At 39.9% G+C, this 13,955-nt stretch overlaps 1 protein-coding gene across 1 annotated transcript; it reads right to left on the bottom strand.

The window, feature by feature from the left end:
* Window positions 1-310: 310 nt before the first annotated feature.
* Window positions 311-7,665, bottom strand: LOC104965882 (plasma membrane calcium-transporting ATPase 2-like; the record flags this gene model as incomplete). Its single annotated transcript, XM_010794918.1, has 5 exons — window positions 311-1,020; window positions 1,399-1,524; window positions 2,902-3,027; window positions 4,053-4,310; window positions 7,461-7,665. Coding segments are annotated over 5 exons (813 nt in total), but the record flags the coding sequence as incomplete, so codon positions are not given.
* Window positions 7,666-13,955: the final 6,290 nt, after the last annotated feature.

Below are 13,955 nucleotides of genomic sequence, written 5' to 3'. Positions count from 1 at the left end.
GCGGATTGCAAACCACGCCCCGTCAAACTCCCAAAACTTTTGTGAAGCCGCCATTTTATTATCCTCGCATTGCATTATTAGCATTAGCATTAGCCTAGCGCAGAAACGCAGAGAGACTAACTTATGACAACACAAAATAAAACATGGAAGCGGTGGAGATGAGGAGGTGTCGGCGTTGTTTGCGGCCTGCCAGTAAACCCAAAGCAGAAGAAGAAGAAGTGACGTCAGCGGCTTCATTTGCCTAATCCACCCCCAGGTACTTATTCCGGTGTGAACGCGATCTGTACTTAGTTTATGAGAACTAAAGAGTTCTCAGGAACCTTTGTGGGAAAAGTACTTGGTGTGAACGCGCCTAATGAGCTTAGACTCAGATTGATGAACATTTAGGAAAAAGGCAACTACAGGTCAAAGGAAGAACATGTGATGTTTTCAGATCCAAGTGTTATCTTCAGGATAAGACATGTTTTATTGTTACTTCTACACCAATTTTGAGACAAAACTAAAGCAAAATGCCTCAAAACATGAAGTCAGCTATCCATGCACACTACATCTTTCAAAAGCTTTTACTGTGCACTCCACTCTACTGCTGGTACATGTGCTGTACACCTGCAAGGCTGTCGCTCTCATGCCATTGTTCTGTAATGCAGAAATGAGATGAGTCTGACAGCCTTTGTTTACTCGTGGCATTCAATAGGTCTTTGAAACAGGACTGCTGTTGAATGCTAGCTAGTTAGTTTGATGAGTGCAGTGCCTGTTATATGGGGAGAGGATTATGCATTGTGAAATGTGTCATCTGTCAACACTTGAGAAGATGCAGTGTGGTGAGGATGCAGCTTCTCTTTGTAAGAGAGGAATTACACAGGGGAAAGGGGGCTCGGCTACAGGAAAGGGGTGTAGAATAACGGCGGTTTATTGGGGATCATTAAGGGTTAGAGAGCAAAAGGATAAAGTACCACTCCCAGGGTTCAGACAAAGGTGATACTCTACCTGTATTCTGGTGTCCGTCTTCCACTGCCCCTCCTTTGAGGTGAAGGATAAGAGAGTGAGTACAACAATGCACCTGAACCCACAGAACCTGGATACTGCAGCTCACAAGTGTACCACAACATGCTAATATCATACAGTGCTTACACCCATTCAGGTGCTGCCCACATATCTACAACAGGCGTATACAGTTCAGAACAGTTCAACAGGTGTACATATGAGCTTATTCTTAATAACCCTTATATATATTATGCATTAATCGTACACTCTTACACTTTCAGGACATAAGGACAGGTTTTTCAAGGGTGCATATCTGAGCCACACTTACAAATTACCGTAATACTTCTGAAGAAAGTGCAGACACATCTTGCATTTGTAGAGAGATTGTTAAAAATGACTATTTAATGATCTGACCTTTCTTTTCTTTCTTCTCCTCCTCCTCTGGGCCGGCCCCCAGCAGGGTCATGATGATTCCAGTCTGAGAGTTGACCCCAACAGCCGTCACCACCATGCGCCCTGATCCCTCCATCACATGGGTGCCTGGAAGAAAGCGCAGTAGGGTGTAATGGTAGGATGTTACAACAAGATTAAATGCGTTTGTGTTAACTTACGCAATTCTTTTATAACCCTGAATGAATGTGTGCATTTGTTAGCACTACGGTAAAGATACTAGATGAATAAATTGAATGAATGATTTGGTTACTCAATCGCAAAAAAACAAATGCCAAATGTAACTACACTAAATATAATAATTGTTAATTTCCTTATTCGACCAATTATTCTATTAATTATTTTTGAACAGCATAACATTTGTTATTGGTTGGTATGCTACATACCATTTAAAACACATTAGTGTGACTCACATGGTTGATCTAGAACATTTAATTCTATATCACCGTCACTATATCAAACATTAAATCGTTAAAACCAAAGGACAGCGTTTTATTCTTAATTCTTACACAAAGTCTTATTGTAAATCCAAATGTGCTGGAGTAGAGAGCCAAAAACAGTTTTAAGAAGTGCCCCGATGGAACAGCGTGTAGTAGACTTCTGTGCTTGTGTAGTATACACAAGTATACACGGAGAACATTATTAACCTTTGGGAGAGAAAGTCCAAGTGGGTGAATATGAGGCTAATTAAAGGAGGCAGCAAAAGGCACATAGCTAATTAGCCACAGGAAAAGTTCTAAGATGTGAGATCAGATTAACGCATGTTTCTGTTATCAGTGAGATTCTTCAGAAATTCAACAGCTTCAGATTCTAGTGTCCCCTCTGCAGCGAACCAATACAGAGGGGAACTAGATGAAAGAAAGCCTCCAGGGCGTCACCAGTGTCTTCTGTTGCCTTTATAATTACATTATAATTAAGAACCTATTGTCTTTAGTCCGAGGTAATGCCTTGACTGTGACTTATAATTCATTTAGTTTTAAAAATACTTTATTCTGAAATAAGTGCTTGAAGACTAAATAAACTATACTTCAATAAACTAGAACAATGTGTGAAGCCTTCTTGTGATATGCCACATTACACAGTTGCATGTAGTCATTGTAAAAAGTCCTGATTATTATGATACCATTTAGTATTTCTAATTATGCCAGTTATTTAATGCAGTAGATGAAAATAAAATACTGTGACATTTGGCTAGTAGGTGTAACAAATCTACCCACTGTATTTTCTGATGTTATGCGCATGGTGAAATATTCTCAAATTGTCATTGAAGGGTTTTTTGAAGGATTCAATCATTCCAAACGGCTTTCTATGTTTTGAATACAATAACATTAAAGATTTAAAAAACGGTGTGAGTTGAGTCTCCTCCTGTCCCTTTGTCCTTCAAACGTCCCACATTACATGCAGCAGACATGGCCTTGGCGTGCAGTACAGACCCATCCATCTCTACTGAGAGCAGTGACAACATACCAGACAGCAGCATGGGGTCTTTGTCTGCGTTCTTCTTGACGTGGTCGGACTCTCCGGTCAGTGATGACTCATCAATCTTCAGGTCATTGCCCTGGATCAACACGCCATCAGCAGGAAGCAGATCGCCTGTAATAATGGAAACAGCAGAGTTGCTAGATTTTCTGTCATTTATAGATACTGCCTTACACACTAAAGTAAGTTAAGAAAAACACATTGGAGTTGGTCTGTCTGCAGCTAATTCATTCCTCAACATTTAAACACTGTTGCATAAATCTATGTAATTGTTAAAGTGGACTTTATAATTGTAATCCTCTTCTGGAAATTAGGTGAAAGTATTTTCAGCCGCTGAACCACAAAATTGACTTTGCACAGAACAAAAGACTAGCCAATGGATAAAGTCGGTGGGCACGTCCAGGCACACCAAAGTTATCAAAATGTACTGAAAACTTTGGTCCATTTGAGTTCACTTTAATCAGTGTTTCAATGAAAGCCACAGTAGAAATCTGCCGCACTTTGCAGCAGAATCAAAACAGCCGCAGCTGTTTGATAGTACTTGCTTTGGGGGAGGGAGCTTTGTGACCACAGAAGCCTCTTGCAGCTCATGTTTGGTATTCTGAAATGTACCAACCTTTTATTAATCCTGTTTAAAGATCTACGAACTATGAATATGCATCAAGAAGTGGTTGGCATTTGAGCTTACACAAGTTTCAAAATGCATTAGCTTCTAAATATAACACACACCACGGTATCTGCACATTTTCTAAGTACACATTTAATGACTATGAAGAAAAAATGATACCAATACAAAACAATCGATGAACTACTAGACAACAGTATAAACCGTAAGTGAGTTTTATTGCATTTGAATAACGGGAAATGTTCAGTGCACATTACCCGACATGACTGCCTTCGCATTAACAAAAAAAGAATTGTATAGCAGTAGACCAATGGAAACCAATGTCCCCCCTGCACACTCATTCATTCTGCACCAGATAACATGTAATACCTCCCCTCCTAAAATTCCAGACCTTTTTAGACATTTTTAGACCTTGAATATTGAAAAATAAATGTAAGACTTTTAAGACTTTTTAAGGATCCGCGGGGACCCTCCCACACATACATGTACAGTTTGACAACTTCCTCACACCTACCGTATTTGATCTGTGCGATGTCCCCCACCACTATGTCTGACACGGGCAGCTGTATGACCTGGCTGCCGCGGACCACCTGGAACTTCTGCTCCTGCTCGATGCGGTTCTGCAACCCACGGAACTGCTTCTCTTTCGACCAGTCGTTGAAAGCTGTCACCAGCACCACACAAACCACAGACAACAGGATGGCGGCGCCCTCGATCCAGCCGGCGTCCGCCTCGCCCTCGTCCTCCACCCCAGCTGCACCCGCGCCACAGACTGCACAAGGGTAGGATGGAAACAAAGAAAAGAGCAAAAGTTATAAAGGTGTTATACTATTTTCTGTGTCTTTTTAGAATGTGTTCTGATGACACTGACTTACAAGCTGGATATCAGATCATGATTTCATACTAAGGTATGTACTGTGAGCTCCTTTATGTGTATAGTATGAACACTTCATAAAGAAAGACACACAACCGGTGTAATCGAAAATCACACTGGAGAGAGTGAGTGCGAACTATTTGCCTGTGTACAATGTATGTCATATAAAAAGACAATTTCACAAACAAAATAATATAAAATCTTTAGAGAATTCACTTCTCCTAGACTGGCCATTTGTCGGCTCCACTTCCTATCAATGCCCTGCAGTCTACTGCCTGTGCTCTTGGGTATATTTGGGAATGAAACAAGGCTTATTCCCAGTCGCCCCAGTGCTGCTTCCTGTAATACTCTGGGCGCTATAGTGGCTACACTCCTAAGTCCTGACTAGCTGACTTCAAAGGCCCACAGTGGGGTGATTTGCTTTGGGCTGTACAGAAATTGCAGCTCACAAAAGAACAGAAAGCCCCTGTATTTTAGGCATTACATAATGAAGGATCAGAATCAAGCAAGAACTAGACTCAAAGAAGTAATTTGGGCTTTCTGTTGCACTACAAAGGGATTCCAATCAATATGTTCATGTAGTGGATTTACTGCACACGCCGACACATGTTAGACCGCCAGTAGCACTGCACACATATCTTTTCTAGGACATATAATAATGATATTGTTATCTAAAAAATATTAACATTTAATGTAAATGACTAATTATTGTTCATTGAATGTATTTAATTGCACTTTTTTTTTTTTCTAGTTTGTACAGTGTCAGAAAAAAATAGCTACCGATTAGTTCACTTTCTCCATAAAGATTATGCAACGTAAAGTTGGCATTGATGTGATAAGTGAAGTCATTTTAATATCTTGTGAAGAAAACATTTAAAAAAAAAAAAAAAAGCTTTTTTATGAACAATTAGTAGTATATAAACACTTACATGTGTGCACAAACTGTTTTCTTGTATCTCTCATGGAAAGACACACAATTATGCAGCACATCTGCAGCTGTCCATGGTGCTGAAGTGACACAACTGGGCAACATTTAAGCCCAAAGCAGGACATATAATAGCTAGTGCAGCGATGGAGAAACATTCACAACTGGGTGGGATGTAAGTTTATATATATGACTGACTATTGGCTAAAGGCACAACCATATTGGAATCTGAGTCTACTTACGGTATTTTCTTTCTCAGGGATTTGTTTAGATTCACGTTGTGTCTTTGATACAGACGCAATTAAGAGCCTTCTCATTCAACTGCAGCCAGGCTGTATTATGTAAATGAGAATTAAGTCATCCCACCACCTTTGATTTTTGGACTGTTGAGCTTGTTTTGACCTATAAATAAACAAATCCTTAAAGCATTAATGAGTGTCGCGTGGGATATTTTCTTTTCACATATATCAGGACTGGGGGGGGGGGGGCATCCTACCCCTTTGCACCCAGGGCCAATTCAACCTTCAATTTGATCTCAACTTCAAAGTTCAAACCATGTAGTTTCATGACTTCATCTTGCATGATTGCAATGCTATCGCAGTAGGAAAATCTATCCACAGCAAGACAGAAAAATGTTTTCTTTATAGTCTATGTTTTATATCTACAGTATAGTCGTTATCTTTAACGCAACAATTATAATTTTGTTTTTTTTGTCATATGTACCGTCCATCGCTGCTCTGCTATACACTGGCACACAGCCATTCGTTGTTTATCTGTATGACGTGTTTTTGAAGTGGAAAGTATTTATTTCTATCTGAATTGAAGTCTATTCAAATCAGCAGGGGTTTATGTGCTGATTCATCAATTCATATCAGACGAAAATTAGACTTGTATATCGGAACCTTTTTTGCCTCAAGTTAAAGAGAAGCTTGATTACGTTCCTCCAGATGGAACCATCTATTAGCAGCTATTAGCATAAAGATTCCTCAGGCCAGGCTTTCCTTTATTTGGAGAGCTCACTCATAAAGCAATGCTGCTCAAAATATGCAAAGAAAATAATCAAATGAACAGAAAGGTGCGATCAAATTACCAATCATTTTATGACTGGAGTTTTTGGCTGACTGAATAAATAATTGTCTCTCTCATTAACCCTGACTTAATCCTAACCAACCAACTAAAACGTGTTATTAACTAAACAATGATTTGATTAACTACCCATGCAAGTGAGACGGTTGTTACCTTTTCTTCTTTCTTGGGTATTTCCACCTTCATAACACTTTAAAACCCTTAAAATGATGACTGGTCCCTTTGGCAGGCTAACTGAATTCCATTACTGTGATAATGCTTTGAGCAATGAGTGATGTTGCTGACTCAGCACCTCGTTATGGTCTCTGTCTTCATTTCCTGTTTCACGGCTCACAGTGCTGATGTATGAGCTCTGGGAGCTCAAGGTTATTTCTCTACTCAACGCTTCATTAATCTTCCCGGTAACTCTCGTGCACACATTTAACACGTTCATATTGTGCACGCACACTCACGTGCGAGCTTGATCTCATGAGGCAGGTCAAAAAGCACGACCTGCCTCAGCAATTAAAAAGTATGTGGGGAAGTGAGTGCCTGTAGAAGTGTGTGTGTTTGTGCTAATCTAAAGACCTCCAAACAAATGACAAGACAGAATTTAAAGGTCACCTATTATGCAAAATCCACTTTGTCATGTCTTTTATACATAAACATGTGTCCCCTCTGTGTAAAGAGATTCTGAAAGTTTCAGGAAAAAAGATTTGCTCACTTTTTGAAAATGAGCTGATCGGATTTTGCCCACTCTATGATGTCATAACGATTTGTTGGCTGGTGTAACCATTAGCCAATCACCAACCAAGGTAACCCCCTCTCCACCTTATCACCTGAATCTCCTCCTAGAGCACCATTGTGTTCGTTTTAACCAAATATCTCTCAGAGGGGCTTGGGGAGGGGCTGAAACAGAGGGGTTTATGGGATGCTGCAATGATCTGTTTGGTATTTGGAGCCAAACACTTCAGAGACATGTTTTGTATATATCTGAGACCTATAATATATTGATGAAAAACAGTATAATAGGGGACCTTTAAAGTCACTAAACTCACATTCTCCGCTGCTGTCTCCGGGGGGGTGGTAGAAGGAGAGTCCCAGGGAGATCAGGGCAGCGATCTCCAGGATGATGAGGGTGACGTCCTGCAGGGCCTCCCATACCAGCTGCAGGAAGGTTTTTGGCTTCTTTGGAGGTATCACGTTTTTACCATAGATTTCTTTCCTCTTGTCCAGGTCAGTTTGGTCACCTGCGAGACCTGAGACAGAGAGAGGGAGAAGGAGTTAGAGAAGTGCTGATCAATTATCATCAAAGTGTGTCGGATGTTCTAACAGACGAGTTTAATGTTGTACATATTAAGGGTTAACACTACAGCAACCTGCATTTATTTTACATTAGAATAAAACAATATATATTATTTTTATTTTTATCCAAACGCAAAGAAATATCAGTTTAACTGCAAAGCTAAAAACTGCAGATATAATTGCCGTCTTTCTGAACATTTTTAGATTTTGTATAGTTTTGTATTAAGCTTTGTAATGGATCTTTTTTCTCTCTCTGCCTTTATTTGATCATTTTCGCTCTCACAGCACACACACCATCTCTAATTACAAGTTTGCAACATGATGGGCCTGGACTCTGCGCTCCTTATATCATTCTGCTCAGCAGATCAGGGCGTTGACCTCATCCACCTCCTCATACTCCATGAACTATTGCACATAAATATCTCAGGCAATGAAGGTTTTTCAGATAAAAGAGCCAGAGGGACATTTTACTTTTAGAATGCTGTCAAGAAAATAATGCTCGTGCAGTAGCTGAAATAATATGGCGAAAGGGTCTGTTACATCAGAGGGAATGCTTTGGCAAGAGCAACTTTTTTATCCAAATAGCATTAACACCAATGAATTGAGAAGCTTGCATGGAATTATCTTTGATTTGACTTGTTTTAATGATGCATTATGTAAGCTTTCAATGTGGATGAATAAGAATCATAGAAGCATATGTTCTGTGAATATTACAAATGGTATGTTAAATATGGACTACTCTACTTCTGTTCTTCATATTGACACATTTTCATATATTCAATCACATTTTCAAAGCTGCAAAATAGTATTGATTATTACCGATTTAGTTTTTGATTGACTGATGAAACATTTCATCTATAAAATCTCAGAATATAGTCATATATGTGATTCATAATCTCAGAGGTTTAGGTTTCATGATGAACAGTCAAAACACTTTTTCACTTTTGTGTCAATGCACTTGATAATACTCCGCAAATAGGCTTTACATCTTTAGTTGCCTCCATTTTTAGGGTTAGGTATCACATTACAAAGTCATTGTATTTCATATTAATTAGGGATGCTCCGATCGCCAATTTTGGGGCCGATCGCCGATCCGATCGAGTGGGCGGGGCCTATGGGGGTCTTCCATTTAAAGTGATGTTTAAAACTCAGTAAATGGGGCTCATTCACTGGCGCTTCCACAAACAACTAACATAATTAGCTCTCTTTTCCTCTCTCCCTCTCTCTCTCTCCTGACAGCCTGTCAGTATCTCATGAAGCTCACTGATCCAGTAATGAGTGACCTGACGGTGAAGAATAAATATATGTATAACTAGTTTAGCTAGTTCCAGAGGTAGATAAAATAGCTAAGTATGTTAGGTCTAACTCTCAGTGTGTGTTTGGCTCCGCTCACCGGCCCGTCACAGCGGGCGGAGCTGCAGGATGTCTGCTTCACACACACGTTGCATACCGCTATTTTATTGTCATTTTCGGACACCTTAAAATACTGCCAGACCGGTGAAGCCATTTTAACGAGCTTGTTTTGCCGCGCACAGAGAAAAGTCTCATGTATTTTACGCCATGTGATCGGCTCTCACGATCGGCCTTTATAGAGAGCACCGATCGATCGGCAGAGAGTGAATATCGGCCGATATCGATCGGCGGCCGATCGATCGGAGCATCTCGAATATTAATATTTGTACAATAATGATATTTACACAGAAACTCCTCTGAACTTTTAACTAAATCAAACCTTAAAAAATATATTTGCAGCCTGCTAACAACAATGCAAATGTGTGCTCTGTATATTCACATATTCTCTGGCTGCTCTTTTAGTGCAGAACCATTATCTGGTAGCTGAGCGCACACAGTGTGTGTGTTCACAGTGTGTGTGTTCACAGTGTGTGTGCTCACAGTGTGTGTATCCACAGTGTCTGTGTCGCTCTCTCTCACAACCAAAGACATTACCCTAGCATTATGTCATGCATGGTGCGTCACCGGGTCTCCCAGGAGTGGCCCTGGATCGCACCTGATAACATCACTGCTGCACACCGTTTCTTCACATTTGAATGCAAATGACTGTGAGCCCATTTATTACATGCAGAGAATAACTGATGTTCAATATGCATCCCATGTCGGAGAAAGAGCAAAAAAGGGAATGACAGAGTGGTCGTGTGAAAAGCAGGAGAGTAAAGAGTTCACATTCCCTTTGTTTGAATAAGGGAGCTGGAGCAACTGAGAGGGAGAAGGAGAGAAGGAGGGCATGCAGAAAAGCGAACAACTCCCAGCTCCTACGTAGGAGAATGCCCTGGTTACAAATAGATCAGTCTATAAATAGCCTCATTACCCATTCTCTTTTAATTGTCTCTGCGAGAGGACCTAGCATGCTATCCCATTGATCTCCACAGCACCCTGCCTCACATCACATACAAGCATGTCTGTGTGTCCATGCATGTGTGTGTACGGCTCTGTGAGTCGTGACTGCCTGCACGTGCTTTGAGTGTGTGTGTGTGTGTGTGTGTGTGTGTGTGTGTGTAATAAGGCTGGATAAGCATGTCGGCAGTTGCTTGCACTATTACACGGTAAAACGAGAGGTCATATAATCGGGCTTTAACCAGTTCCAGTTGGTTAGATTCACGCACACACAGTTAAATGCAATCTCCACCAGAACACATCTTTTATACATATCCATATTGTAGACCCCGCCTTTTCTTTTTAGATAGCTCATGTGCACATCAAATTGAACTTTCCCTCATATTTCTACCAATACCTAATGCACATAATAAAATAAAATATTCTACTCTGTATTTCTATGTAGTTATAAAATGTAAGTGCACCATTCTTTACATTAAAATACAACATACTGCATACTCTTCACTGTGTCTGCCATGTGATAGGCTCCTCTGAGTGTTGGCGGCGCATCAGTTCAGCATGACATCTAGCCTTGTTAAATGCTTCAACTCCTTAAACGCCCTTGAGATGTAATCCATTCTGTAATCAATCTCCTTAATCATGAAATACTCATTGCTTCCTGCAAAATCCTCTGCTATATTATCATTCCTTCCTGGATAGCTGATTGCAACGCTGCTTACAGTAAGATTCATTTGCCAGATTATGAAATATTGTAGGCTAAATACTGTCAGCCCACCTAACTGCTATGGCAGGGGATTTTGAGGAGGCAGTGAAAGGGCAGAGGAGCAGTGGTGATACACAGATGAGTCACAACAGCCTCACACAGGATGAAGGGTGATTGCTAAGGAGTGTGTGTGCTACAGTCCATCAGCAAGTAATGCAGCCTGAACACACTTTATACGAGGTGTACATAAAGAATAAAGGGGAATAAGAAACAATGCACTCTTGGTGCTGTTTAGCGGGTCATTTTCTATATGAAGTTATTTTTGAATAGTTTTTGGAAAGTCGACCTAGAGTATATCAACTAAAATAAGAGATGATGCCCTATGGTCATTAGTTTGAAGTCTTTTTAAGATTGTCAGCTTATTGACTTAAAATAAATAGTGGGAATGCTGGTGACTCAGCAGATTAAATAAAGCCATTTATTGTATCAGAAATGCATGATAGTTTGAATCTTGTTTATGGTTTTGGTTGAATTCCACCAAATCAGTCACTTCACACTGAATACTAGCTAATAAAACAGTCATTCTTAATAATAAAACCCATTTGGTCATACTTGACTGTGAGCATTACATCGCTACATAGCTACAGAAATATAAGTATGATATTAATCATGAAAAGGACATGACTACAGCATAATGAATCAATATGGGCTTCTCTGGCTGCCTGGGAGCAGGGCAGAGAAGCTGCAGAGCTGCCTTTACTTCTGTGACTCTGTAATGAGCCTCTCTACTCTAAGATCAATTTAGAAACCTGACCATAAAGTCTGGCATAGGCACAACGCTAATGTAATCATGATAAGATACTATGTCATTAAAAATACAATGATTAGACTTAGGGTTCAACTTAGGACTCTTCTATTAATCGATGAAAGCCTCTTTTCCTCTCATGCTTATTTGAGAGTAGGATGTGAAAGGTCTAAAGTGGAAAAACAGAATCACATTTATAACACTCTCAATCTGAATTATAAGTTCCACTAAAAGACTCCAGAAACATTATATGCGACCAAGGGTTTACAGATTGTATTTAAATTCAATGACCATCAAATCTAGAATTTCTCTCCTCCTCTTCTTCACTGTGCTTCCTCTATAATGTATGTCTGCTAATGCACTGATCTTCTCAACACAGCAGGGTTCTGCTTTAACAAATGACACCTACCTAGCATCCCGTTTCATAAACTGGGAAAAACTCAAACTTTACGCCATTCTTTCTGCAGGAGAGGAAATGGGATTTTTTTCAGTCAGGGAGCATGATGGCATATTTTAACAGTTGGTCCTTTTTTTTGTGCGTTTAAAAATAGATCTCCATGGAAACACTATGCAACCCACTCGTTGAGTGGAAATACCCGCAACTCTAAACCTCGGAGAATGTGTGAATATGTAAGTAAGTGTGTGTTCTGTGTTCAAGAGCACGTTTCAACAAAGACAATTATTAAATGGCGAGATGACCTCTAAATGTCCTTTCAAGATAAGCTTGTGGAGTGGAGCGGCAAACAAATCATATAAAATAAAAAAAATGTACATAATGGATTGGACAACACTCTTATATGCCTGACTTGGACCCAGCAGTATCTGCCCCCGCCCCCCGCACCGTTTGGTTCAACATCTCCCTGCTTGTCTGTCTGAACTTTGTTCCCCCCCCCCACTCATAAAAATGTGAGCCACATTGTCCAAAACAAATCACCATGGCAACAGGGTTCTCCGAGGATGATGATGATCATCATCATCATCATGACGAAAAATATTGATGCCTTTTTCTGCAGCAAATCAATAGCTTCAACGTGTAACAGAGGGGGAAGACAGAGTGGTTGAAGTGTGACTCAGAGCACAAGAGAGTGAGAGAAAAAGAGTGGGCTGGATGTAGAGTAACTATGAATAATAACCAATCAGCAGCTAAAAGGTAGATCATTATCATGCTCTTATTAGAAGATGGAGTGATGGAGAAATGTGTCACAGTGTCCATGAGAATGACCTCCATAATTATGACACCATTTTATGCCATAAAGAGAGGATTGCAGTGGCGAACCGTCAGGGCCTTCAAGGTATTCAGAGAATACCCTGGAACACTCAGATAAAACAAACAAATTGATTTAATTATATAAATAACATCTAATAAAATGTATATAAATTGTATACAACATTAATAAATGAGAATGGTATCTGTGTAGTTGATCTGTAATATTACAGTGTTACGTTGATTTGTTTGTCCTTCTCCGACCATGCACTACGCATTTCAGTGGTTTTGTGTTAGAAAAGGCGGCGGGGGGTGTGTGTCTACAGAAGGTCCAGTTGTGATAGACACGGTTCGCCACTGGAGGATTGTTACTCTGCGTACAAAGGCAGAATATCGTACAAAATATCTTCTTAAGGATCACATTAAGAAATGAATGTACTTATTTAATGATATGTGTAAGTAAATGACATACAAAGTAAAATACAATCAACTCTCCTGTACAATCAAAGCAGCTGTCAATCAAAGTTGTCAATCTAGACGTCCCTTGCCTTATAGCATTAAATAACTATTAAGATCTGAATGTATCAAAGAAAGAGCAACACTTGAAAATAAATCAGCATGAGAAGAACAATGGAAAAGGAAAGAAACCATATTTTGGAAAGACATTTGTAGTGTGCAGTGACACTTTAGTTTGGGCCATGTGCTATCCGCTAACATGGAGGGGGAAGGTTTCGGACCAACACTGCAGCTGGCCACCAGGGGGCCGTCACAATGTTTTGGTTTACTTTTTCCGTTTGGGTTGTGATGTCTTCCATCTATATATAAAGTAATTAGGAAAGACTTGTGTGCAGGGTGATAGCGAATGTATGGATGAGATGGAGAACTAGCGATCTATCTGTTAGCGTAGCAGCACAGTGGGAGCAAATGTTAGGCTAGATGTTGGTGAACAAGACCTACATGTAAGCCAAGGTCCATTGACTTGCCACTTACTGTACTAAAGTGATGGTGGTTAGCTGCAACAACTTTAGCGCAGGCTCACTTAAAGTGGACCTATCATGCTATATTTAAATAATATAGTGTGGGACCATACATAAGACATATTTATACTTTTTATTTTTCAAAATACCAAACAGATCATGCATTTTAGCCATTCCTCAGTTCGCTCAATTTAACATGTCTTTTCA

This window comes from Notothenia coriiceps, unplaced genomic scaffold (genome assembly GCF_000735185.1).
Source record: "Notothenia coriiceps isolate Sejong01 unplaced genomic scaffold, NC01 NC01_scaffold00037246, whole genome shotgun sequence".
Taxonomy (NCBI): Eukaryota; Metazoa; Chordata; class Actinopteri; order Perciformes; family Nototheniidae; genus Notothenia; species Notothenia coriiceps.
The sequence above is the reverse complement of the archived record's forward strand: the minus strand, read 5'-3'. Positions and strand labels throughout refer to the sequence as shown.